The sequence below is a fragment of the Octodon degus genome, unplaced genomic scaffold (genome assembly GCF_000260255.1).
Source record: "Octodon degus isolate 3935 unplaced genomic scaffold, OctDeg1.0 scaffold00184, whole genome shotgun sequence".
Classification (NCBI taxonomy): Eukaryota; Metazoa; Chordata; class Mammalia; order Rodentia; family Octodontidae; genus Octodon; species Octodon degus.
Genome location: NW_004524760.1, coordinates 2209398 through 2233303, shown reverse-complemented (window position 1 = coordinate 2233303; position 23906 = coordinate 2209398). Strand labels below are relative to the sequence as shown.

At 50.7% G+C, this 23906-nt stretch overlaps 1 protein-coding gene and 1 non-coding gene across 2 annotated transcripts in view; one reads left to right on the top strand and one right to left on the bottom strand.

Annotated features, from left to right (window-relative positions):
• The first annotated feature begins 3219 nt into the window (after positions 1 to 3219).
• LOC111813371 lies at positions 3220 to 3326 on the top strand. Its single transcript, XR_002818653.1, has one exon. It is a non-coding gene; the product is annotated as a U6 spliceosomal RNA (small nuclear RNA).
• Positions 3327 to 5121: 1795 nt separating this feature from the next.
• The window catches only part of CUNH9orf3 (chromosome unknown C9orf3 homolog), a 404210-nt gene continuing 385425 nt past the window's right edge, over positions 5122 to 23906 (bottom strand). The window contains exons 15-17 of the mRNA XM_004643795.2: positions 10713 to 10799; positions 8933 to 9077; positions 5122 to 5750 (exon numbers count right to left, since the gene is read on the bottom strand). Coding sequence (XP_004643852.1) covers positions 8937 to 9077; positions 10713 to 10799 — 228 coding nt within the window. The 3' untranslated portion in view covers positions 5122 to 5750; positions 8933 to 8936. The remainder of the gene's footprint in view (positions 5751 to 8932; positions 9078 to 10712; positions 10800 to 23906) is intronic.

The following is a 23906-nucleotide window of genomic DNA, read 5'->3' as shown; positions in this document are numbered from 1 at the left end:
CTGACTTTTCTTTACATCTCAACATGTAAGCACGCGCTTTCCACCTTACTGGCAAAGCACACTCCTACTTTACTGCTTGGCTACTCCCGTGACTCACATTTCCTCAAACACCACTCACACTCTGCCTACGGAGCATGCTCCGCTCATCGGTCAGGAGTGTGGTGTCTCCCGGAAGGATGCTGCTGACCTTGCCTTCTGAAGCCTTCTGAGATCATCCTTGATGGACTTCTGGACTCAGGCATGCTCTGCCCAACCTTGGCAACAAGGGAGGCCACAGGGCACAGAAGTCCTTCTGGAGCCTGGCCAGCACCCTGCAGGCAAGGACATCTCGTGGGCTGGCTGTGGGGAACAGCCCAGCTCCGCAAGGCCTGGCAGAAGGGCAAGCAGAGGCGCAGGAGCACAACAAGGGCTTAACAAGATGGAAGCCTCAGGCTGCCTGTGGACCAGAAAAAGCCAGAGCAGCTGTCTGGAAAGGTAGCTGTAAAGCCCCACTGTGTCCCTGACTGTCACCTCCCAGGTGGGCAGCCTGCCAGTGAGGACTTGGGCAGGAGTCTCCAAGCAAGCGTGTCTGGGCCGCCCCGACTTCCACTGCAGTGCCTTCCTTCCATTGGTGGGGGATGCAGCCAAGTGGCTGAGGAGCTGGGTGGTAGCAGGGCTGTGTCTTCAGAGCACTTGCCCTAGCACGTATCCCCTTTAAGTCCTTGGGTGACACTCGATGGTAACCAGGCATATTTTCTGTGAGTACCTGGTCTGGTGGGAACTTCGGTCAGAGGGTCTCTATATCTGCGTTTCTGTGTCAGTCCCCTTGTCTCACACAACATGCTGTTGCCTGGCACCCCCATTAGCTCTCCTCTGGAGCCTACTTGAGAACCAGGGAGTCTCAAACCTCTCCGGACCCAGTCTCCAAGAGGGGCCAGAAGGGCCTCCACCAGGGTGCCTGGATGCTCACAGGCAGTCCCGGCAGGAACTCCTGGCAGCTGCTGGGCCTGGGAATGTCTGTCGTTTTATGGTAGCCTCCTTCCGCCCCACGTTTTGCTGGTGGCCTCCCTTTTTTCACAGTCGAGTCACTGAACTGGAACAGAAATGCCTTATTAGCCGATCCATCTCCCAGACAGCACCAGAGGGTGGGAAAAGATCCATAAAACTTTGCCCTTGAATAGTCCCAACCAGCCTCTCCTCCCTTCCACCTTGTAAACTTCACAACCCAGCCAGGGAGGGTCCAGGCCATTGTCTACTGGAGATAGTGGCCTGGGGGGTGAGGAGCTCATGCTGCTTTCAGTCAGGCCTTTGAGAACTGCCCTGGGAGGTCCAGTCAGCCCTCTGATGCCTCCAGACCCCTCAGGTCACAGACCTGACCCTCAGCCGAGGAGGCTCCAGGATGGAGTCACTGGCATGTCTGGGGGACTGCACAGGGTCTAAGATGTCCCAGCCTGCCACGCCCAAGGAGCAAGAGTTCCAAGGGGCTCACTGAGGCAGAGACACTCCAAGATCATCCCTCCTTGAGCGTGGTCCTGCTTGGGGGGGGAGCCTGGGCACCCCAGATGCTGTGTGGAAGCTGCCCTGCCCACCCCATTTCCTGCCTATGTTCTGGCGTGGCAGCCACCCTCCCCACGGGAGCAGTTTCAGGCTGTCAGCTCCATCTGTAGAAGGATGAGCTGCAGGGCTAAAACAGGCGCTCCTGAGGAACTGGCCCGACTGCAAATCGCTCAGTGGTCACGGAAGCCAATAGTAGCAAAGGGCATGGCTGCAGGGACAGAGGTGTCTCCATTGGCCACTCACCTGGCCTGGCCTTTAAAATGTCCAGGCATAAACCAAGGCTAAGAGAGAAATATGGGGGCCCCAGAACACATCTGTACTGACCTCTCAGAGCTTCCTCTTCACCTTAAAACATGGTTTAACTTTGGGGACACAGTGCCAGAGTCGTCCTGTGACCTCTCTGCAGGGAAAGCTGGGGACACCTTGCTGGGAGGTACAATTTGTGCAGTGTTTTCAATGGAAAAGTCAATAAAAAGTAAATGCTTTAAAATTCCTTCACTCTCTAATAAGGTCCACCTAAGATGGAAGCAGAGACATCATCTCTTGTGTTTCTCTCCCAGACCCCACCCTGCCTTTCCTGCCTGGTGCCCAGCACTTTCGCCTTATCCCTGGCTGCTGACCAAAACCCCCCAGCCAGCCAGGGTGATGGGTGCTGCATGGGTGGGGCATGCCTGGCCTGAGAGGAGATGGAGGGGCAGCACCAGAGGCCCAGAGGCCTCCCTCCCTGCAAAAAGCCTAGCCACACATTGGTGCCAGGTTCCCTGCATGCCCAAAGCTGCAGCAGACACGGGCTTCAAGGTGCGGTGGCCTCCGGAGGAGACAGCGTGTGTTGCTGGGCCAGCTCTTCAGGGAAGGAGTAGACTTCCATTTCCTGTGGCCCCTGCGTGCAGAGAAGGACAGAGGAGCTGCCCTTTGTCCTCTGGGAGGCCAGCGCTTGGCAATTACCAGGAATATACTCAGAGGACAAGACAGTTCCTTCTCTCTTCTAAAAAACCTGGCAAACCCAGTGAGTTAGAAAAATACTGGTTCTGGGCCTGAGGCTGGTGGGCTGAGGCGGCTGGGCCGGCATGGGAGGCATTCACGTTGACGCACAGCTCCTGCAGCCCCCATCTAGCATCTGTATAGCCACCCCGCTCCCCTAGGCCCATGAGGCTGGATGATAAACAACTGTCCCTTCACGCGCCATCTAACAGCCTCCTTCCCCTTGGCAGGTGGGAGCCACAGGGGACTGAGAATGACCCACCTCTACAGGCTGATAGCTCAGGATCAGTCTTCACGTGGCTTCGGAACCATCATGACAGGCAAAGGAGCTGGTATTTCCTTTCTTCTGACCAAATCAGGCGCTCATGGCATTTCTGCATCCTGCTGTCCTGGGCCCTTCTCTGAAAGCCTCATCTTGGTGGAATTTTGTTCATTTGTAAGGCTTTCTTACAACATGGGGCAGTATCTTTCTGTCTGCTCCACTGAAGCCTGGTGTGGCAGGAAGAGGGCATGTTGGTCAGGCACAAGTGGAAAGGGCAGGTGGCAGAGTGAGGCCAGAAAGGGCACAGAAATGGTGCTGCTACGAAAGTAAGTGTGCCTTGGGCTGAAATGCCAGCTGCTTGGGAGGCTGAGGCAGGAGCACTGCCAAGTTCAAGGACAACCTTGCAGCTCAGCAAGATTCTGTCTTAAAAATGAGCTGGGGTGCTTGCTTCGGCAGCACATATGCTAAAATTGGAGCAATACAGAGAAGATTAGCATGGCCCCTGCACAAGGATGACAAGCAAATTCATGAAACATTCCTTATTTTTAAGACTTTGTTGTTCTTTGAAAAAAATGAGCTGGGGATGTCATCAGTGGGTTCAATCATCAATAATGCACCTGCATGCATGTTCATGCATGCTCACACACACGAGTGTCCAAATCCCAAGAAGATAGTTCTGTCCCTTCCATAATAACACTGAGTAGTGACTCAAGTTTAAGTTTCCAAAGCAGGTCTTACCCTCTCCCAGCACAACTTTTTAAGAGAACTGGGTTGGGAATGGTGCACGCCCATGCAGGGCTTCGAAACGTGTTCTCAGAAGTCCCAGATGCCCAGGCCTCCACTGTCCCTAAAAAGTACTATAGTGTGGGAAACCAGTCACACATATCCTTGTCTGAATCCCACCTATGACTTAGTGACTTGGGGACAAGGCAATCTACCCAGGCCTGACTCACAGCAAGGAGTTAGGTCCCTGGCACAACTACTGCCTTTTCCCTAACAGCTCTTTCCCTAGGACAGCGTCCTCACCCAACTTAGGAGTATCAGACAGCGGGCTCTGGTACTCTTAAGATGTTACTGTGACAAAGTGACCCACAGCACACTGACTGAAGTCTCCCTGCCCAGCCACACACCCTGCTTCATCTCTGTGTTGCATGCCATACCTTTTGAAGTCAGACAAACCACTTAAAAGTAGAGAGTTGATCTTTACCCGAGCCCCCCACAGGTGTGCTTTGACACTTGAGAACAGAACTGCTCTCACATTCTTGAAGATGCTGGCAGGCAGGGCGGGTGGGAGGGGCGGGGGGGGACGACAGCAAACCCGCCCCATCTGCTGACCAGACCACTGCCTGGTCTGGGGGCTCAGCCATGCTACCTGCTCTACAGAGGCAATGAGCACAGCCGGGTCCCCATGTCTGGGGCTGGGGGCCAGCTCCACCTGCGAGTCTCTAGCCCAAGCTGTGACACAGAGTCCAGTTCTGACTAATCACAGCCTTGGCCCAGATCCAAGCAGCCACAGCAAGTGTCCGCCCTGGTGAGTCCCGAGAAGCAGGGGCAGCAGTCTCCACAAGCTCACACCTTTCAGGAGCTCGGCTTTAGTTCAGTGGGTTCTGATGCAGACAAAGCACTGCTTTCACTCGTTAGGAAAACAAGACCAAAAGCAAACCCCTGGCGGTGGATCACCACTCCTTCCTCATCCTCTGAGAAGCCCACCTAGGACAGCAGCCCTCTTTGCTTCAAAGGAAGGCCAACATGTTCTGGAGAACCAGGGAGTTATAGTAATCATTTATTCAAGTCTTTACAGAAAGCAGTACTTTTATAGATTCAAATCCAACAAGTTTTGAGTCTACAAATATGGCCTGCAAAAGACAGACACTCATACGCAAAGCACATGTAAACGTAAAGAGCAGGTCCCAGGAATTTTGAAAGTGACAGTCACTGGTACAATCAGGTACGGGCTCTGAAGATGCAGGCCCCCTTGTCAGGCCCTCAACACCGCTCGCTACACCTACAACAGGCCAAGCGCGCACAGCCCGTGCCAGGCAGGACTGGAAAGTGCTTCTAACCTGGCTCACCCTGGTCACGCGACGGCACCCCACGCTAAGATCTCCTCCAGCCTCAGTAAGGCAGCCTTCTCTCTGGACAGCACTAGGATGTTTATTTTCTGGCTTTTTAAAATATCAAACACGTGAAAAAGAAAGAGATATCCCCAGACTTCCATGTTACCTAAAACATCACATTGTAGATGCCAGAAGGCGGGGCAGGCAGGCTGATAAATTAACATCGACACCACTTGAAAATACCAGGAGACTCGTGTGGGAAACAGGCACTGGAATATAGAGAACTCTTACTCATAGTCTTTATTTTTAAATAGAAATTATAGAAATTTAAATCAAATTCAGAAACGAACAGGGACATAAAAAACAAAATCCATTACACTTTTATGAATACATTTCAGATTCTTATCCTGCACTTTTATAAAAAGGCACAAATATTTTGGAAAAATACATGTATTAGACATATGAATTAAAAGAATGCTGTAGAAACAGTTGGGATTCATCCAGAGGCACGCATCGGACAGTGTTCGCAGCCAGCCCTAGAAGCTGCACGGTTCTCTAGGATCACAGGGACCGGGGCGAGCGTGTGGTGCGCTTCTGGCCCCTCAGGTGGCATCCACACTCTCTGCCTGCAGGAGGCCTAATACACCATCACCTCCAATGCAGACTGTATCCTGCGGGTGGGAGTCAGAGGCAGCCGGCAGTGGCTGTGTGGGAGACAGTTTATGAAGCTTGGTCTTTTATACAAGCCTGGCTGAGCCCAGCCTCTGGGAAGAGGACCCCCAACAAGTGAACACTGCTGTTGCTGATGGCTTTAGCAGCCACATAATCCTTCCTTTGATGTCCAGGGTCAATGTGATCCTGGCCCACCAGGGCTAGGAGGAGACGTATGAAAGAGAATCTCACTGTGATCTTTCCTGCAAAGGAAACAGCAATAAAATTTATTACCCGGTCACTGTGGAGGAATTCTTGTAAACTAGTACCTTTGTGGGCCTCTGCTCTCCACTTTGGAGAGGACTTTCATCACAGGATAAGGATGAGACCCGGGCCACATCTCAGAACCCCCAGGGGTTTGCAGTTCAGCACAGCCACGGATCCCAGCAGGCTGTGGCAGAGGCTTCATTTACAAGGCAGGGAGAGAGAGACTCCTTTTAGCCCTCACTGCTCCAGCTGCTTTCAGAAGCCAAAACCCCACACAAGGAGAGACAGCCCTGCCTCCACCACACATGGACCAACACAAACACGGAGCTACAGCGCGCCTGTACTCTGCCTTGGAAAGTGGGAGCACAATCCTTTCATGCTGTTAGTTTTACAAATCTACGGATCCCCACATCACTCGAGCACATACAGATGGACACTGGCGCAGGTCTGCTGCTTCCTCCAGGACAGTTGGCCGGCCTCAGCCGCGGCCACGCAGACGGGAGGCTTTGCTCAAGGGCTCGACTCCTGTTCCTGCTGAACTGAGCCAGTGTGTACAACGAGAACTGATATCAGCTCAGTAGGCACCGGAGGGCGGGTCCAACGACAGCCGGAGAAGCAGTGCCTCAGCTGGGGTGTGGCTCAGCATGGTCCCACCAGCGACTGGGGGACGTGACACCTGGGCTGCAAATACAAGAGAGAGTTCACCGGGCCTGAGAAGTGACACAGAACCCACCCTGCCCACAAGCAATCAGCCGTCATATGGCTTCACTCAGTTTCTTGGATGTGCTTGGCTTCAGTTTTTGAAGGAGAATTTTTGCAATTTCCAGTATATTCAACCTTCCAGACAGACGTCTGGCTTGTGGGTTTGTTCCGAAGACGCGCTGAGGGGAGCCAGTGCCCAGAGCACACTTCTCATAGGACACGGTGTGTCCTGGGCGGGCCGGCCTCCTCTGCCAGAGCTGTGCCCGCATGGCACCAGCCGCTCCGCAGGACCACCCGTCAGCAGTGGCCTCTGCCCAGCAGCTCCAACTTAAATGTCCCCATCTCACCTTCTCCCCAGGTGCAGAACTTAGCCACTGTGAACAAAGCGGAAACCAATCACTGTTCACCAATCAGCTAAGCTCTGCACCTTGCTAGAGAGGTCATCGCAGGGCATAGTTAAAGGGCTGGCGAGCATCTTCCGTGGTCCTTGGCTTCTGTTTCCAAAGAGCTACAAGATATAGCTGTTCTCCACACTGCAGAGAGAGGGGAACTGTGGTTTCGGTTTCGAGAGGAGCAGCCAAGGTCGTGGTTGCGTGGTAATCCCTGGCAATGTGATTTTAATCTTAAGTCACAAATCAGCATGCCAGGAACCCAAGCAGCCAGAGCACTCAGGAGCAGCACCACGCCCTGCACGCCCACCGCCTCCAGGCTGGCCCCATGGGCATCACTTAGTTGGCATCCTAGCATTTTCGGATCCAAAGCACTCAGAGATTAGCCTAGAAACAACAGAGCAGCTCTGCAACAGGACATGCAAGGTGCCCACTGGCCATGGGAGAGAATGACCCAAGAGGGCTGTCCACGTTCCATGTCCCTGCCCTTGAACCCTTAGGGACACACATGCCTCTCACCACATGGATTCTACTAGGTCTGGGACCTCCCTGGGGCCAGCTTAGGTGGGGAAAGTTTCCCTGCTGGAGGGGGCTCAGGAGCAGTCTTTGTCTCTGTTCCCCAGAAGGTGGGGGAGGCTGTGACCCTGCCTTCAGCTGAAACGGCAGACAGAAACAAAACTTCAGGGGAATGGGAGGAAATGACAGGCTTTCCTGGGAGGTAACTGGGACAACTCTTTTTTCTGCTCAGGGGCAAAAACAAAAAAAACAAAAACAAACAAACAAAAAAAACCAAACATAAGATTCACATGAGCCTCCATGGTGCTCCAGTGTGGCACCAGGGAATGATCAAAGGAACAGGGGCCCTTGTAGCAGTTTTCATACACCAGGTAACACAAACCTTCCATGAAATTAAAAATCACAAGAGAAGCATGATTTATGCGGATCACTACAGGTGACGGGTGACCAGTGAGCAGAGCTGTTTCTAAGGTTAAATTGCTACTTCTAGAAGGGTGGGATGCGCCTGGCGCAGCTGCCTCCCTCCCAGTTTGGAGTAGCCCCATGGTCCCCAGTGCCCCTTCTTCCTGAGAACACAGTCCCAGGCTCCTCTGAAGAGCACGGTTGGATTGCAGAAAAGCTTGGTGTCCTTCATTAAGTCCTTGTGGACAAATAAGACCCTTAAACATAGTAGACAGAAATGAGCTTTGTAACAGCGAAACCTCAGAGGTACACTGGTACACTACGTATCCAACAAAGGCAAACACTCCAACAAAGTCAAACACTGAATACTACACAGTCATTAAAGTTACAAAGTATGCGACAACATGAAAAATGCTTGAAATCTAACACTAAGTTTTTAAAAAAGAATACAACACTGGACATTACATCATGTGAAACCTTGAAAAAATAACTAAGACAGACATAAGGATTATTGGAGGAAAGAAACGCAGTAATCTCACAGTATAATTTAACAACACTTTATGAACCACTGCTAAATTTCATACTTAATAGTACAGAACTTACATTTAAAAACCATCTGCTCAGAAATCAATCTAACAGGTCCATCTGCAGTACTATAGCAGAGGAAGCACTATGGTGCTCCAGGACTTCCATTAGGCCAGGAAGAAAACTGTTCTCCAACAAAGAGAGAAGACAGACCTGCCGTCAGGCATAGGCTGTCAGCTAGTGGGCAACACCGTGCATACTGGCTGGGCCAGGGGGACATGCCCCAAGGCACCCCAAGTTTACACACAGCCAGGGACAGACTCCCACACCTGCCTTGACCCTAAAGACTGCAGGTGGGACTTCTGCTGGGGCTCCTGTTGCATCTCCACACTTACACAAGGTCCCCCACAAATTTCCCCCTAACAAGTTACAAAGCCCAGGTGACCAAAAATGCTGCCAGAGCACTACTGCCCCTGCCGTGCCACGAACGCCTGGCCCCCGCCTCCATTCTGCCTGCTCACCCAGGTGCCCACACAGCCCCACAGGGAGCAGGGACTGAAACTGCAGTGGGCTCTTCCTGGCTCATCTCCTAAAAGGGCATCTTGTGAGAACTGCATGCAGAGAAAGGAAAGCGAGAGAATCACCTCTTTAAAACAGCATCTCAGCCACCACCTCCGCCGAGGACCTGTCCATCTGGCCCCTGACCAGCTCGAAGCACCTGCGGGCAAGCTGCTGCTGCCTGGCATCTTCGCCCACCATCAGCTCCCCGTAGAGGTACACACCCATTGCCTGTGGGCACAGAGGCAGGAAGGACAGAGTTAAGAAAGGGAGTTCTGTCTCACACACACGCATGCGGACACAGTCTGTGCTTGCTTCCCGTAAACCTGTTGCTCCAGGAAACAAAAGAACCAAGAAAAGACCTCTGGGACCTGCAGCTCCCAATGCCTGTTCCTTCTATGTTCTTATGAAAATCCAATGGAGTTCTGAGCTATCGAGTCTGTCAACAGATTCCGGCCACGTCCCTGGGGTCAGAGGGATACCTGTGTCGGGAATGTCAAGGCAGAGCCAGCGTGCCTACAGTGACCAGCACGGAGAGCCAGGTAACTACTGGAGGGATTCAGGGCTCCTTCCTGGGAAAGGGTGCATTAGGGCTGCTTGACACCCCTCCCTTAAGCAGCCTGTCACCCCCTGGGATGACAAAGATCACATCTCATGGCAGGAACCACAGGATGTCTGTCCCTTTGCCTACCCTGGCCACTTTCCTGCCACAGCCTTAACTGCAACAGACACTGGCTTCTCTGTTTTGAGAACAATGCTGCAAAGACTCACATCTAGACTTTTCTTACATTTTAAAGACAGCCAATCATGTTCTGCAAGACTAAAGGACTCCTTTGGTTCTGCCTGCTTTGTTGTTCCAGGCTGAGTTACTCTGAGGGTCACGTTCTGTTGGAGCAAATTAAAAGAAGGGATTCAAAGGCAGCACAAGAAGAAAACTCAGCAGTTAGGGATTCCAAAGTGTTTCCTGACAAAGCTCAGATGTGGTGATCCTTGCAGGCAAAAAGCATGGTTCTAAGTGTGCTCAGTGATCTCCGGTCTTCGAAACAGACCTGAAGGTGCTCTCGAGCTTGGTTCTTCTGTGGTCCCATCTGCCTCTCCAAATGCCTCCTGCTCCACTGTGCAAATGTGACATTTCTGCTGCTACAAAGTCATGTGCTTTTCTGTGTGGGAATAACTAGCCCTTGCTCACTGGCTGCCCCCTGCCCCAGACCCTGTCAAAGGTCCTTTTGTTTGTCCCACCCTCTTCCTCCACCCCCACTGAGCACAACTCCATTCTGGCATCCCACAGCCTTGGCAGGCTGCTCCTTCAGAGGCACAAGCTGGCAGGGAGGCGTGCAGGGTAACGGGGTGTTGTGGGGTCACATAAGATTCCCTAGCAGTGACGTCACCACTGCGTCCAGTGGATATCACAGTGGTCAACAAGCATATCCCCAAATAACCCTAACACACACACTGCCAGTGGGCACCAGGTCAGGTGACCACTGCCTGGGAGGAAGTTCTTGCAGGAAGGGGATGGAGTTCAGGGTTTGGCAGTCATCAGCCTGGGCTTTCCACACCAACCTGCACGCAAGCTTATGGCAGGGCTTGGAGGATGAGACCGAGAGCCTCTGGAGAGCTCCCTAGGTGACTCAATGGGCCATGGGCAGTGAGCCCACAGGGGCGTCTGCTGCACAGAACTCACCACTGTACAGGGGCACAGGGTGGGGACATCAGCTCCAAAGAGCGACAGCACCTGAGATGCTCCCCAGCCCTCCGACCTCTTGGAAAGGATGTAGATGTTCTCAGAGAGATGCCAAGAACCTGGGTCTCTTTCTGTGAAGGATGCCAACAGGGGCAGGCAGGGGCCAGCACCTAAAGAATCCTCACCTGGTCCTCCTGCAGGAAGCGCTCCACATGTCCATACGCGCTCGTGTGCTTGTGCTTAATGATGAGCTCGCACCACCGATGGCGGACCTTGGGGAGGAGGGAGAGCGAGGTCAGAGCAGCCAGCGGGTCCCACAGCTGGTGAGTTTAATGAGAAAGAGACTTTGGCATGCCACCCGGCCACTCTCAGAAGTGTGCCAGCACTGCTGACATGTGTAGCTGTGCACTGCAGTTTAGATTCTTTTTCAAGAAGATACAAATTTCTAAAGGGGAAGACTCATAGTTAACTTTACTGGGGAAAAGATACATTTCAGCTGGGCTCTTTAACATCTTAGAAACCACTTTGCAAGCAACTGATAAATGCAAGACTGGACTGGGAAATACGAGCCACATCCGCAGCTAGGCTCCTGGTGGCAGGATTTCCCACAGGGCACTGTCCTCAGAGGCTCCTGTCACAACTCTGACCACTTCATTTCTGGTAACAGTGGCTGGTCCAAGGCTGGTTGTAACAATAAAAGCAGTAAAGTTAAGATGTTGCTCTCTGATCTCAAAAGGAGCCAAGGAGCCCTTCTTACAGCTTGGGCAGGAAGCTGGAACAGGACACTCACAGCTCCTGCAGCATGGCACCCTCGAGCACAACATACCAGAAGCACACAAGCTAGAAGCAGATTATCATTCTTTCAAAAGACATACATCCTCTGGGAAGATGACACAGGAGGGTTTCAGGTTCAAGTTCAGCCTAGACAACTTAGCAAAAGCTCATCTCAACAAAAAATGGAAAAAGAGCTGGGGAATACAGTGAAGTACGAATTACATTCTGAGTTTAATTCTTGGTCCAGAGAGGCAGAGAATGACTAAGTAAGGTAGGCAGAGACAGGCAGAGCTTACTGGCCAGGTGCAGTAGCACCTACCTATAACACCAGCACTCTGGAGGCTGAGGCAGGAGAATCACAAGTTTGAATCTAGCCTAAGAGAAAAAAGTGAGGTCCTGTCTCAAAAATTCAAAAATAAATAATACAATTTACTAAGGCATACCTGCCTGAATTTGCCAAGAACCTGCCCCTTTCTCCAAATCTAGACACTGTGGGCGAGTTTTATTCCAGTTAGCGTTCTTGGACAGGCAGAGTCACCAGGGTCAAGGACAGCACATCCCCTGCAGGAGGGCCAGAGCAGCTCTCTGTGCTGCAAGCCTGTTCTTCACCAAGAAATTCTGTGGGACTCTGGGCGGAGCCCCCTTAGTCCCACCAGCCAGCAGCCTGTCACCCTGCTCCACTACTGCTTCAAGACTGGCCACACAGGGGCCGAAGAGATGGCTCAGTGGAATAAGCGCTTCCCTGGCAAGCGCAAGGGCCTGAGTTCAACCCCTGGTTCAAAAAAAAAAAAAAAAAAATTTAAAAAAGACTGGCCACACACAGGGGGGAGAGGCATGTTTTTAAAAAGCCTTTCGCATCCCTATTTTTACTGCTTTTGAAAGAGGGAGATACTTTTTTGTGATCCATTTGAAGCAAAAAAAAAAAAAAAAAAAGGAAACAATTTCAGCATTTTGGCTAAGATCCCTGCAAATTATATCACTGTCTACCTACTTGGTTGGATTTTTCCTTCAACTTACTGTAAGAAGATTTATGTATAATGGCCAGCCAAATAGCTCAGTGGATTAAAGCACCAGCAAGCCAGCGCAGGAGCTGGGGGTTCAATCCCCCAGCCTGCCGTGCCAGTCCCGCCCCTTGGGGCACACTGAGATGGTAATTGAGACTGGGCATGGTGGGTGGGCCTGTAATCCCAGCTCTTAGGAGGCTGTGAACAGGACAATCACAAGAGTCCGATCCAGTAATGAGACCCTAAACACCCTTTGTAGACCCTTTCCTAGAAAATACAGGGGGAAAAAAAGATTGATGTGTGAATGAATGAATGAATGAATGAATGAATGAATGAATGAATGAAACAATCTTTGTAAAGAATGCTTCCACTAGGCCACTGGGTGACCCCACTGCTTGCAGGCAGCAGGTCAGGAGCCTGGGAAAGATGGTGCCCAGGTCGTGGGCTGGCACAGTCCTGAGGGAGCCTCAGGGGTGGAGGGCAACAAGCCCATGGCCCCTGATCCCATGGCAAGAGGAAATCTGGCCCCAGAGATGAAATCTTTCCATCCTCAACAACAGACCATAAAAGGGAAGGAACAGCTCATCGACTAACCCAAGCAGAGAGAAGAAGTGAACAGTGTTCTGCCCGCTACAGGACACTGCTGGAGCAATGATCCCAAGCCAGAGTGCTGGTTCAAGGAACTGAGTGTGGGCAGGAGAAACCCCGTGCCCACTCGCTCACTGCCTCAATCTGCCTCTTTGCCAGCGCTCAGCTCGGGCCACCTTCTGCTCCACACAGCTGCTCTGGTCAGTAAGTTCTGTAGTAACCAGAGCTGCCTGTACCTGGACAGACAGGGAAGGCAATGAGTACTCGGACCCCCACCATGCCAGCTCAGGGCAGTGCCTCTCCCATCAGCACAGGGAGGAAGAAGGTTGTCAGCTTCCAAGTGCTTGTGTGGCCTGCTCACGCCACAGCCTGCCCATGGCTTGCCTGTCCCTCCAAAGCCTGTCAGAGGAGAACACTAATGCTTTTTAAGATTCTAGGAATGGAGGCTTTTGCCTGGTGTCCTTTTTTTTGCACTTTTCCTCATCTTATTTACAAACATGGAAACAACAAGGCATATACCTGGGTCTACTTCAGAGAAGGACACAGCCCCAGGTGGGCAGGAGCAGCCAGGCCACACTGGGATGGAGGCGCTTCATCAAAGGGGCTCTTTCACCACCACCATGAGGTCAGCATTTCCACTTCCGCCGTCAGAGGCAGTGGACTGTCATGCCTAATAAGAGAGCCAGTCTTCTGACCCCGGCCGGCAAACATGGCATCCAGGAAGGATGGCAACTCCCCCGCCTGCCCGCCTCCAGGGGCAGTGGGCAACAAGAGGCCTTTTCATCTGAGAGCGCTGAACGCACTGCAGTGCTTCAGTGACAGGATGTTTAAAAGACATCACAAAGATGCTGCGTGAGGCGGACAGCCCACTAGACAGTTCCTGTTCGTGCAAGGGCATTTATTTCATGTTTTTCTGAGAAACAAAATCCTTGTTTTCCTCCCCTGGTACCCTCAAGGATCCACATTTCACATAGCCACTTGTCACCACACAGGCCGGGGAAACATCTGTCTCTACCACTCCCAGCACTGCTCCTCCGGGTCAGACGCAAGGGGGCGCCGCCCTGCGTGGGCCTTGCTCCACCACAGTGCAGGGAAAGGGAAGTCTCTCTCACAGGATGGGCAGCCAGAGCTGCCCTGGCTGGGAAGCAGGTCCATGAGAAGAAAGGCATCTGTCTTATGTGGCAGCACTTGCTCATTTGTTTCCTGAAGAAGGGGTACTGTTATGTCCCCAGGCAGGCCTCAAACTCTGGGGCTCACGTGATCATCCCGCCTCAGCCTCCGGAGCAGCTGAGATTATAGGCTGGCACCGTGGTGCCTAGCATTTGCTGTTCCTTGTTTTAAATTAATTAATGGGGACAGTGGTCATCTTGTCTTGTTTAAAACAAGGGGTTAGGGCTGGGGATATAACTCAGCGGCACAGCGCCTGCCTGGCAAGTGCGAGACCCTGAGTTTGATTCCTGGTACCTAAATAAATACAAAAGGTCAGTCGAATTCAGAATAAACACAAGGACACTGCATACCTCTGTGACAGTACCTGGTACTGTCATTCCACAGTGGGCCTTCTGCCATGAAGCCCCTGCACCGTGCTGGGGGCAGGTTGTTCTCTGCAGGAGTGTGAGCTTACTTGGGGGGCAGGGCACAGGCCTTGGCCCCTTTGAGCCATGGACACAGATTATGCTAGCAGCTGCCACCTACTCCACAGCTGGGAGGGAAACCAGGATGGACATACAGATGGCCTGAAGCTGTGCAGGGACAGACAGCTCTAGACACTTCTCCTGAGGGCACAGGGGGTTGTCCCATCGCAGAGCACCCTCTTACCACCCACTGCTTCCTCTCCAAGACTGGGGACGTGGGAAGGTACCCCAAATTCAGACCCTCTTCCCTGCCACAGGCTACATGTAGCAGGGGATCCATGTGATAACATAAGCCGAAGAGTCACGGCACCTGCTCTGCCGACGTGAAGGTCAGACTCCAGGTCATGCACACACAGCAGACGGGACAAAGCCCAGCTGCCAGCACACATGAGGGGGAAGCCCCCCAGCCAAACTATGGCCAACTGATAAAACCAAAGACACCAACTCCAAAGTCAACTTCTACTTCTTCCCTCTTCACATGACAATTCTCTTCTAGATTAGTGTACAAAATATTGCTCCCCATCCCTATCCTTACTGTGGGGGCAGCCACTGTCCCTATTTCATAACACAAACTGGCACAGCTCACAGTTAAACAGGATCCATGTAACAGAAGGTCTCAACTCCACATTCTACCAGGGCAGGCAGTCCCAATCCTCGTGGTCACCATTGCGCCTTGACTTGACTGCACCCTACAGATGGAACCCGTGCTTACACAGATGTGGACTAGAAGTGGCCACACTGCAAGGAGGTACAGTGCAGGCGTGTTCATGCCAAGCTCAACTCTCAACATGGAGTTTCTGGACCAAACCACTTCACCCCCCTGCAGCACAGTAGTTTACACTCTGGCTAGCAGCCTCCTGAGCGCCTGCCCCAGCTCGAGGACGGCACTCACTCCTCAACTGTCCCTGGGAGCAGGCTGTCTTTTCCCGTGGTACAGCGCCGGGGCAGTGGCCACTGTCACTACCACTGGGTTGAAGGGCCAAGGGAGCTGCCCCTGCCATGGTCCTAGGAAGGGACCCACTGGGCAATGGCAGATGACAGGGAGCCCAGGGGAAGACGAGCCTTCAGGACAGCCTTGATGTTCTTCCCTCGAGTGAGGCTAAAGCTTCCTCCATGCAAGTAACATACTTTGCATTAATTGTATATGCTTTTTCACATTTTTCCCTATTAACATTTTTTTTCTAGTTAATTTGTTGGATGTTTCTGAATATAAGGAAATCAGTTTGAAATCACCTTAAATAAAAATTTTTTCTATAGTATGTTAATCTTTCAGAGTTTGTTCACGGTGGCTGTCACAGAATTATTATTTTTTCTTCCTGTGACTTCTCACGATTCTGTTCATTTAGTTCTGCTGCTGCCTGGGTATATACAAAGGGGCCAAACTGCACATTTTAATTATACACATTTTACTGTACTTCAACTGTCAACAGAGTGGAAAAGGTAGTAAATTTTATTTATTTATTGATTGATTGATTGATTGATTGATTGAACAGGGGATTGAACTCAGGCCCTTGCACTTGCCAGGCAAGCACTTATTCTACTGAGCCATCTCCCTGGCCCTATAGTAACTTTAAGTAGTGACCAAAATTCATTGAGTCACTTCAAACTCATGCTAGGAATCTCCAGAAAGTCTAGACTAGCAATCGCCACCATGGTCAGGGCAGACTGAGACAGAAGGGCAGGAGAGAGAAGACAGTGAGCATGGGCAAGGGTGGCAGGCCAGGGAAGAAAGAGAAGAAAGCAGGAGAGGCAGGTGGGCTGTGAGAAGTGAGCCAATGCGGAGCTTTCTCAGAGGCACAGGGAAGAGGGCCACTTGGGCACCGCTGCTCCTCATTGCACCTCAGGCCCACTGGGACCCTCCGACTGCTGCCCCAAGTCACGAGTGCCAGGGTGGCAAGGGGTGAGCGCCAGGTAAAAGAGGACCAGGGTGCTCTGCCAAAAGAGGCGAATCTGGGTCTGAATTCTCCCCATGCCATCACAATGACATAGACTCTTGCATAACAGACAGGAGCCCATCCTGGAATACTCTATACAACAAAAATCAACTCTGAAATCTGCTTTCCCAAAGTTTTCCCCTCAAGATGTGGGTGACTGCCTTCTTCTAGGGTGCAGGTGGACTCCAACACAGAGGTGCTATCTATGCCACTGGTGCTCGGAGGCTGCACAAACACAGGTGCTGAGTGCTCAGGCAGTAGTGCTCTCCGGGAGCCTTCACCCCTGGGTGCTCTGGGCTGGGTGCCAATAGGAGGGCCTTAGGCTCTGGGCTGGGCAGGGTGAGGGGCAGGCAGCAGAAGCATCTATGTCCTCACATCTCATCCTCAAATAATCGGAGTCACCACTCCAGGGGGCAGCCCCGCCACATGGGGACAGCAGCCACCAGTCAGGTAACTGCTACCAGGAGGGTGGCACAGGTCTTTGGAGCTGGCCAGCAGACCTCAGCATGCCACCAGTCAAACGTAAAAAGGCTTCTGCAGGAAGCACCACACACTGGCTCTGGCTTTGAGGCTGGCAACTTCATCTCAAGTACACTTGAGGCAGCCAGCGATGGGACAGGAATGGCACTGGACAGAGTGGTGGCCAGTACTGGCATACACATGCACAGCAGTGTGTGTTCCACACATAGGTCTAAGTATACACTATGACAAAAAGGTTGTTTCCCTCACTATCCACGGAACTCTGGTTCTTCTGTTCTTTATTTTTAAAATGCTAGCTGCTGACCTATTAATAGACTTCCTGGTGCCTGGACTGGGCCTGGTCTGCAGGGTGAAAGCTCACCAGCTCCTGCTCCATAGGACCTGCACTCTGGGCTGCTCCAACACTGAGCACACAGGAAATGCCCACAGCCTCAGCACTGCTCTGGCTTCCTTTAGGCTGTGGAGTTCTATTATGGATCTGTAAGGACTCAAGGAAATGTCTAGTAGCCTGTGAGGTGATAGGCAGTGTCTGGGAGACAGCTGCTCCCACCAAGAGGGTGGCTGTGACGTGCCATGGGCAGGGGGCTTTGGGGGGGGTGAGGGAGGATGGGAACCACCCTGTCCAGAAGCCCAGGCTGGGACTGAGGTTCCCAGCAGCAGGAAGGACAGAGCAAGGGCTCAGGAGGGGCGGGAACTTCGTAAACCATTTGCTGAGCCAGCTCACTTAGCCTCCCCACAGCAGCCCCACTGCATGATGACTGTCTTTTTAGGACAGTCATTACCACCAAAGGCCCCCTGGAGCCAACGATCCCACTCTGGAGGTCCCTAACAGAGGGAGCTGCCCTCTGACCTGCTGTGACTAGCCCTAAGCCACATCAGGGTCCAGACAGTCAAGACCCCACACGTACCTCTGTAACAGCCTCCATCAGGATATACTGCTCTCTGCTCCCTTCTGCCTATTTTTCTTGAAATAGAAAAGCTACAAAGAACAACCCCATTCTCCACCTGACCTCTGCTCAACTCAAGACATGTTAATGTGTCAGAACCAGTGTCCCACTAAACTCTGCAATGGGGTGGATAATGTTTTTATAATGAGGGCCCTTTAGGCCTAGAGAGAACAGAGATGAAAGCAAGCCTTTGCACAAATGTTACTTACAAAGACAGGCAGTGGGCTATACCCATCTAGCCTGCATATCATAATGTTGCCCAGGTTGGGCTTAAACTTGCAATCCTCCTGCCTCAGCCTCCTACGGTGGTGGGATAACAAGCTTAGGTTTGTTATGTATGTCTAACTTACTTATCATCTTAGAGACTAACTTGCCAAAGTGATTTTTAAGTTTTCCTATAGTATAATTCTTTCAATAAAAATCTCACCAGGAAGTCCTGTGCATAAAGACAGACTGAAGATCTGTCTTTTTAATCTTGCTATCAATTTAAATCTTGCTATCAATCTTCTGGTAACACCAGGAGGAAAAAGTCTCAAGTGCATCCTGAGAGCCTTCAGCTTTGTAACAGCAAGACTGTGGTAAAGCCTGGGGAGAAAGGCATCTGCTGTGACACTAGATGGTGACATGGTGGCCCCATCTCACATAGCCCGCTCCAGAGTCCTGCTGTGTCCCCGCTCCTGGCTCAACTCACCACGTGCCCCCCCCCCCCGACGCGTGCACGCTGGCCACCCCGGTCTGGTGGCACTCTGGCTTGGCCCTGCCTCCCCTGCTGGCTGGACACAACTCACACTGCTGCCCAGGCTGGTGAGCAGCGCCAGGGCGCATGGCGCATGCGCACTTCTCAATGAACGCAGCCCTTGTGCAAGCTCGGAATGCTCTTCAGCTACTTTGAAATTATAATGCACAGTTGGAAGCTATAAAATGCTTTGAAGAATGCCACCCGTCCTATTTATGACAGGAAGCATTCCCCTTTCTTTTCAGTCCTTTTGATTTTGAAATTTACTGCTGAAGGGGAAAAAAATGTGTCCCGGGAACATGATCTGGGAAGCCCATTAAACCTCATTTAGGGTTCCATTTATATCTGTAAACAGAGGAGGCCTCATGGCTTTTGTAAGTTAGTAAGTCTATACTGCAATAAACAAACCTGCTTTCTCAATCTGTGTCCTTAAATTAGGTTTACTTGACTTTAAAGTGGGTTTAATGCTGCTAAGTGGGGCAGCCTCTGCGGCGTGGCCACAGGCAGATGCCATTTCCAGGCCTGCGTTGCGTCAGGGGCATCTGTGACAACGGGCACATCTACCCATGTGTCCCTGTGAAGACAGACCAGGAGCAGTCTGCCACCAGGCTGTCACGCAGGACCAGGGGCACCTCGGTGCCTATTTTATCACCGCTGCTCTCTCCCCCTCTGCTCCTCACTCCCACAACGGCACAGCACGATCTCAACATTAGTTTTTCAAGAAAGAAGAAATTAGGTGTTGTCGCCTCCCTCGCTGCTGCAAGGCCAGTGGAATGCTTACACCTGAGAGCAGTGAGGCCCTGCTTTCTCGCCCCCACCGAAATGAACCTGTGAGGGCCAGAGCAGCAGCAGCTTGCAGAACAGCACAGGTCATCCCCTCTGCTGACACCCATCACTCCTGATGTGCACGCGGAGAACACGGTGAGGCCAAGGGCGACGGCAAATGACAAAACAAACATCAAAGTTTCACTCATGTGGAAGCGCAGGCAACTCCTAACCTCTAACCTTTCTTTTCCTAGAGATAAGACACTTACATAATTAAGGCTATTAAAGGCAAAAAATAAAGGAGAACACCAGAGCCCAGGTGCTGCCCACACTGAAAGAGGGCACAGCGTGCCCTTCTTCCCAGCCAAGTCTGTCTCCTGGATGTACCCCATGCAATTCTGAAACCAAGAAATGCTGGGCTGAGGATATAGTTCAGTGGCATAGGTGCCTGCCTGGCAAGCATAAGGTCCTGAATTCAAGCCCTAGTTAAAAAAAAATAAATAAAAAAGTCCTTCCCATTTCTTTGTTTCAGTATGTGTAGCCTCTGCCAAAAAGAGGCCTTTTGCTATTGGCATAAACAATGGTCCTGATTACCTCTTCCTACGAGCCTGCTGCCAGAGGCAGACTTTGCTTGAAGGGCCTCCTCACCTGTCAGCCAGAGGGCGTGCTGCCCTGAGGTCAGCGGACAGGCCAGCCCCATCCCGTAGGACACCTACTTCTTGGGTTAGATTACCTCTCTCGCCTACTGCACCAGACAGGAGATACCAGAAAAGTCGTTTTCCTACATTAAGTACTATGTACTATGGATAAAGTAAAAAACAGACACACTCTTGCACCTGGAGCTTATAGCTCAAAAAAGAGAAAAACCCAGCAAGATCCTTGTGCTGGTGACAAATGCCAAGGGTTCCATGGGAAACCTACTGGCATAAGTGAGATGTGGGTGACAGCACATGGTCAGAGAAGCCTCCTGAGAAGGAGCCACCCAAGCTGGGCCGAAGCAGCAGCACTAATGGGGACACCCCGAGCTCTAGTCACACCATGTGCTCTGCAAAATAATTCAGCCCTTCCTTCATGGTAACTTCTCTAAAGCCTTTCCCTTCTTTATTGGAGTGAGGAAAATGCACTTTTAAAAACAAAACCCTGGGCCACATGCCAGCCAGCCCCGCCCCCTGGTGGGCTGAGCTGGCCACACACACACACACACACACACACACACACACACACACACAAATAAATTTAAAAAAAAAAAAAAAAACCCACGCTGAAGACAGCAACTACTGAGGCTGAAGCAAAGAGGTGCAGCTTCTTACTGCAGGAGCGTCCGATGTCTCCCTGGAGGCTGCAGCTCCCTAGGTTTGCGGGAACTGAGCCCAGAAAGGAGGCACACACCGACCTCCACAGAAGGATGACTGCGTCAGAGATGTGTTGAGGTGATAAAGAAGCACCAACTGATTTGGTTTTTTAGGTTTGGTTTTTCTTTTTTCTTTCTTTTTTCTTTTTTGCTTTTTAGCACCAACTGATTTGGGAATGGAAAGAACTGCTGTGGACAGAGTTCCACAGAGGCTTGTCAATGATCTATGTTCCTGAACTACAAAACCAGAACATGCGGGCTAACAGACAGTTTGCCTTCATAAATAAACAATTATAAGTACTGTGGGGGGGCACCCTAACACCTCAATTTAGGAGCTAAAAGTATGAAATCTTAGAAGATACAGGCATGAAATTCCATGGCAGCAGTTTCACACATTTGACACCGAAAGCGCAAACAGCAAAAGAAAAACAGATAAACTGGACTTCAAGACAGTTAAAACTTGTTCTTCAAAGAACACTATCAAGAAAACAGAAAATCCATACTATGAGAGTATTTTTTGCAACTTATATTTGATAAAGGACTTTTATCTAAACTATACAAAGTACTTTAACTCAATGGTTAAAAAAAAAAGAGGCAATTTTCAAAAGAGCCAAAGGCTGTCTAGGTATTTCTCCAAATAAAATATACAAGTGATCAACAAACAGAAGTACTCAGTATCACTAGTCAAAAGGGAAAGGTACGTGAAAACCAAGCGAGCTACAATTCCATGTATCTACCAACATGCCTAAAACAGACACAATAATAAGGGTGGATGAGGACATAGAAACCTGGAACTCTCAAGTACCCCTGGTAAACAAAATGGCACAACTGCCCTGGGAACCAGCTCGGCAGCTCCTCAACATAGTTAATCAGAGTTAATACAGGACTCAGCAATTCCACTCTAGCTGTCTACTAAAAAAAAACTGGAAATGTAGCTCTTCATAAAAACTTGTACACAAATGTTAGTGCAGCATTATACATAATAACTAAGGAGTAGAAAACCTGAATGTCCATCAGGTGATGAATGGACACACAGGTGCAGTCCATGCAGAACAATGAAAATATCTGAAAATAAAAAGAAATGAAGGAACTGAGGGAGAATTCAGCGATAGGGACTCAAACCTCAGCACAGAAACAACGACAGCAGCAAAGCATAGCGGAGAAACATGTACTACAAACATAGACAATGTCTGGAAACACTATGCAAACTGGGAAGTGAGTCACATGCTGTATATGATTCTACTTAGTGAAATTCCAGATCAGGCAAATCCACAGAGACAGAAAGCCAGTGCTTGTGGAGCACTGGCGGCCAGGGGAGGAAGGGACCATAGCTTAGGGGTGCTGGGCCTCATTCTGAGATGACAAAAATTTTCTACAGCTGACCATGGTGATAACTATACAACTTTGACTACACTAAAAGCCACTGAACTGTACACTAAAAATGGGTGAATTCCTGGTATGGGGATGTGAATAACATTTTGAAAAACATTGTTATTCAAAACAATCACCGTCACCTGTCCTTGGATGAGCCAAGGCTAAGCCAGGCTCAGGGCAAGAGAAGCTGCCTGGGTCCCCAAGGCCAAGATGTGGGAAAGTCTCAGAGCCGGGTGCCTGACTGCTGGCTGGCTGGCCCCCTGGCTTGGGGACTTCCTGTGCTCAGCCTGGGCATCTGCTTCCACCCACAGAGGGGCAAGACCACAGCCCACGCAGTCAGAGGTTATACCAAGAGTGACATGCACAATAAGTAGCCTAAGAAAACATTTTGGTATGCCTCAAAGTTTAGCTGATGTCTCTGTATTTTTAAATTTCATAACCTGCCACACAAACAAAACACTACCATTGGCAACCCTTAGGCACTGCCCACATGCACAGACACAGCTCACCTTCTATACACACTGTGCAGGTCCTGCAGCTGAAGCCCCCCATGCTAGGCACCCACAGGGAAAAGAGGGTGCACAGGAAAGGCATTTCCATCTGCATACTGTCTCAGTCACTTTCCCTTCTCTGGAACACAACACCTGAATGCCCACAAATGAAAGGAGGAAAGGTTCGTCTGGCTCAGGGTTTGTAGAGGGTTCAATCTGTAGTCAGTTGGCTCCCAGGCAAGGCAGCAAGGCAGAGGAGCAGAGTAAAGGAAAACTGCTCAGCTCATGGTGGCCAGGAAGCAGAGAGTCACACCGAGGAGTCAAGACAGGGACGGGAGTCAACGCCCTCCAGGTCTCTGACCAGGACCCTCCTACCAGCCAGTCAGCTACCCTGACCCCATATTCCAGCCACCTTCCAAACACAGGAGGCTCTGGGGGTCATTTCAGAGCTAAATTATCACAAATACGATCCCCTTCCAGAAGTGAAAGACAACAAAGTGTTTAAGTTTAATTTTGAAAAATTTTGGTGTGGATCACAAAACAAAACTCTATTTCAAAATTATCTACACTAATGAACCTAGAAGCACCAATGAAACCCCAGGCCTTGATTTCACTAGAGGCCCTTAGAAATAAAGTGACCTTGAGATGTAGCTAGTTTCTTGGATATACAAGAAGAAAGAAATTAGGGCACTGCTACTTAAGACCCTAGAAAATGTGTAACTCTTCTCTTCCTGAAGGAATCTTTCAGCAGGAGCAGAAGATGCCCCTTAAATCTTCAGATATCTATAAAATTGGACCAGCTGCTAAACGCAAAGGGAAAAGGAGGCAGCAAGGAACAGTAAGTGACTGATAACAGAAAAAGAAACTTTTCTAATAAAGCCTGGCAGACTAGACTAGAAGCACATTTACTAATTTTTTTTTCATGTATTTAGTACAGGTCCCACAGGGCCTCACTATACAGATCGGACTCCTGTTTTCAGCCTCCCAAGTGCTGGGATTACAGGCATGCGCCACCACATGCCTGTAATCCCAGTCTCAATCACCAGCTCAGCCAACCGTGGGGGCGGGGCTGGCACAGCATGCTGGGGATTGAACCCTGGGCCCTGAGTCTGCCTAAACAGGAACTTTAATCCACTGCGCTATCTGGCCAGCCCCTAAATTTTTTTTTTTTTTTTTTTTTTTAGGTGCATTCTTAAAAGTATTCACTTACTGGGTCCTTTTAAGGAAAATAAAGCAGGCTGCGCATAGTGTCACATGCCTGTAATCCCAGCACTCAAGAAGCTGAGGCAGAAGGATCACTG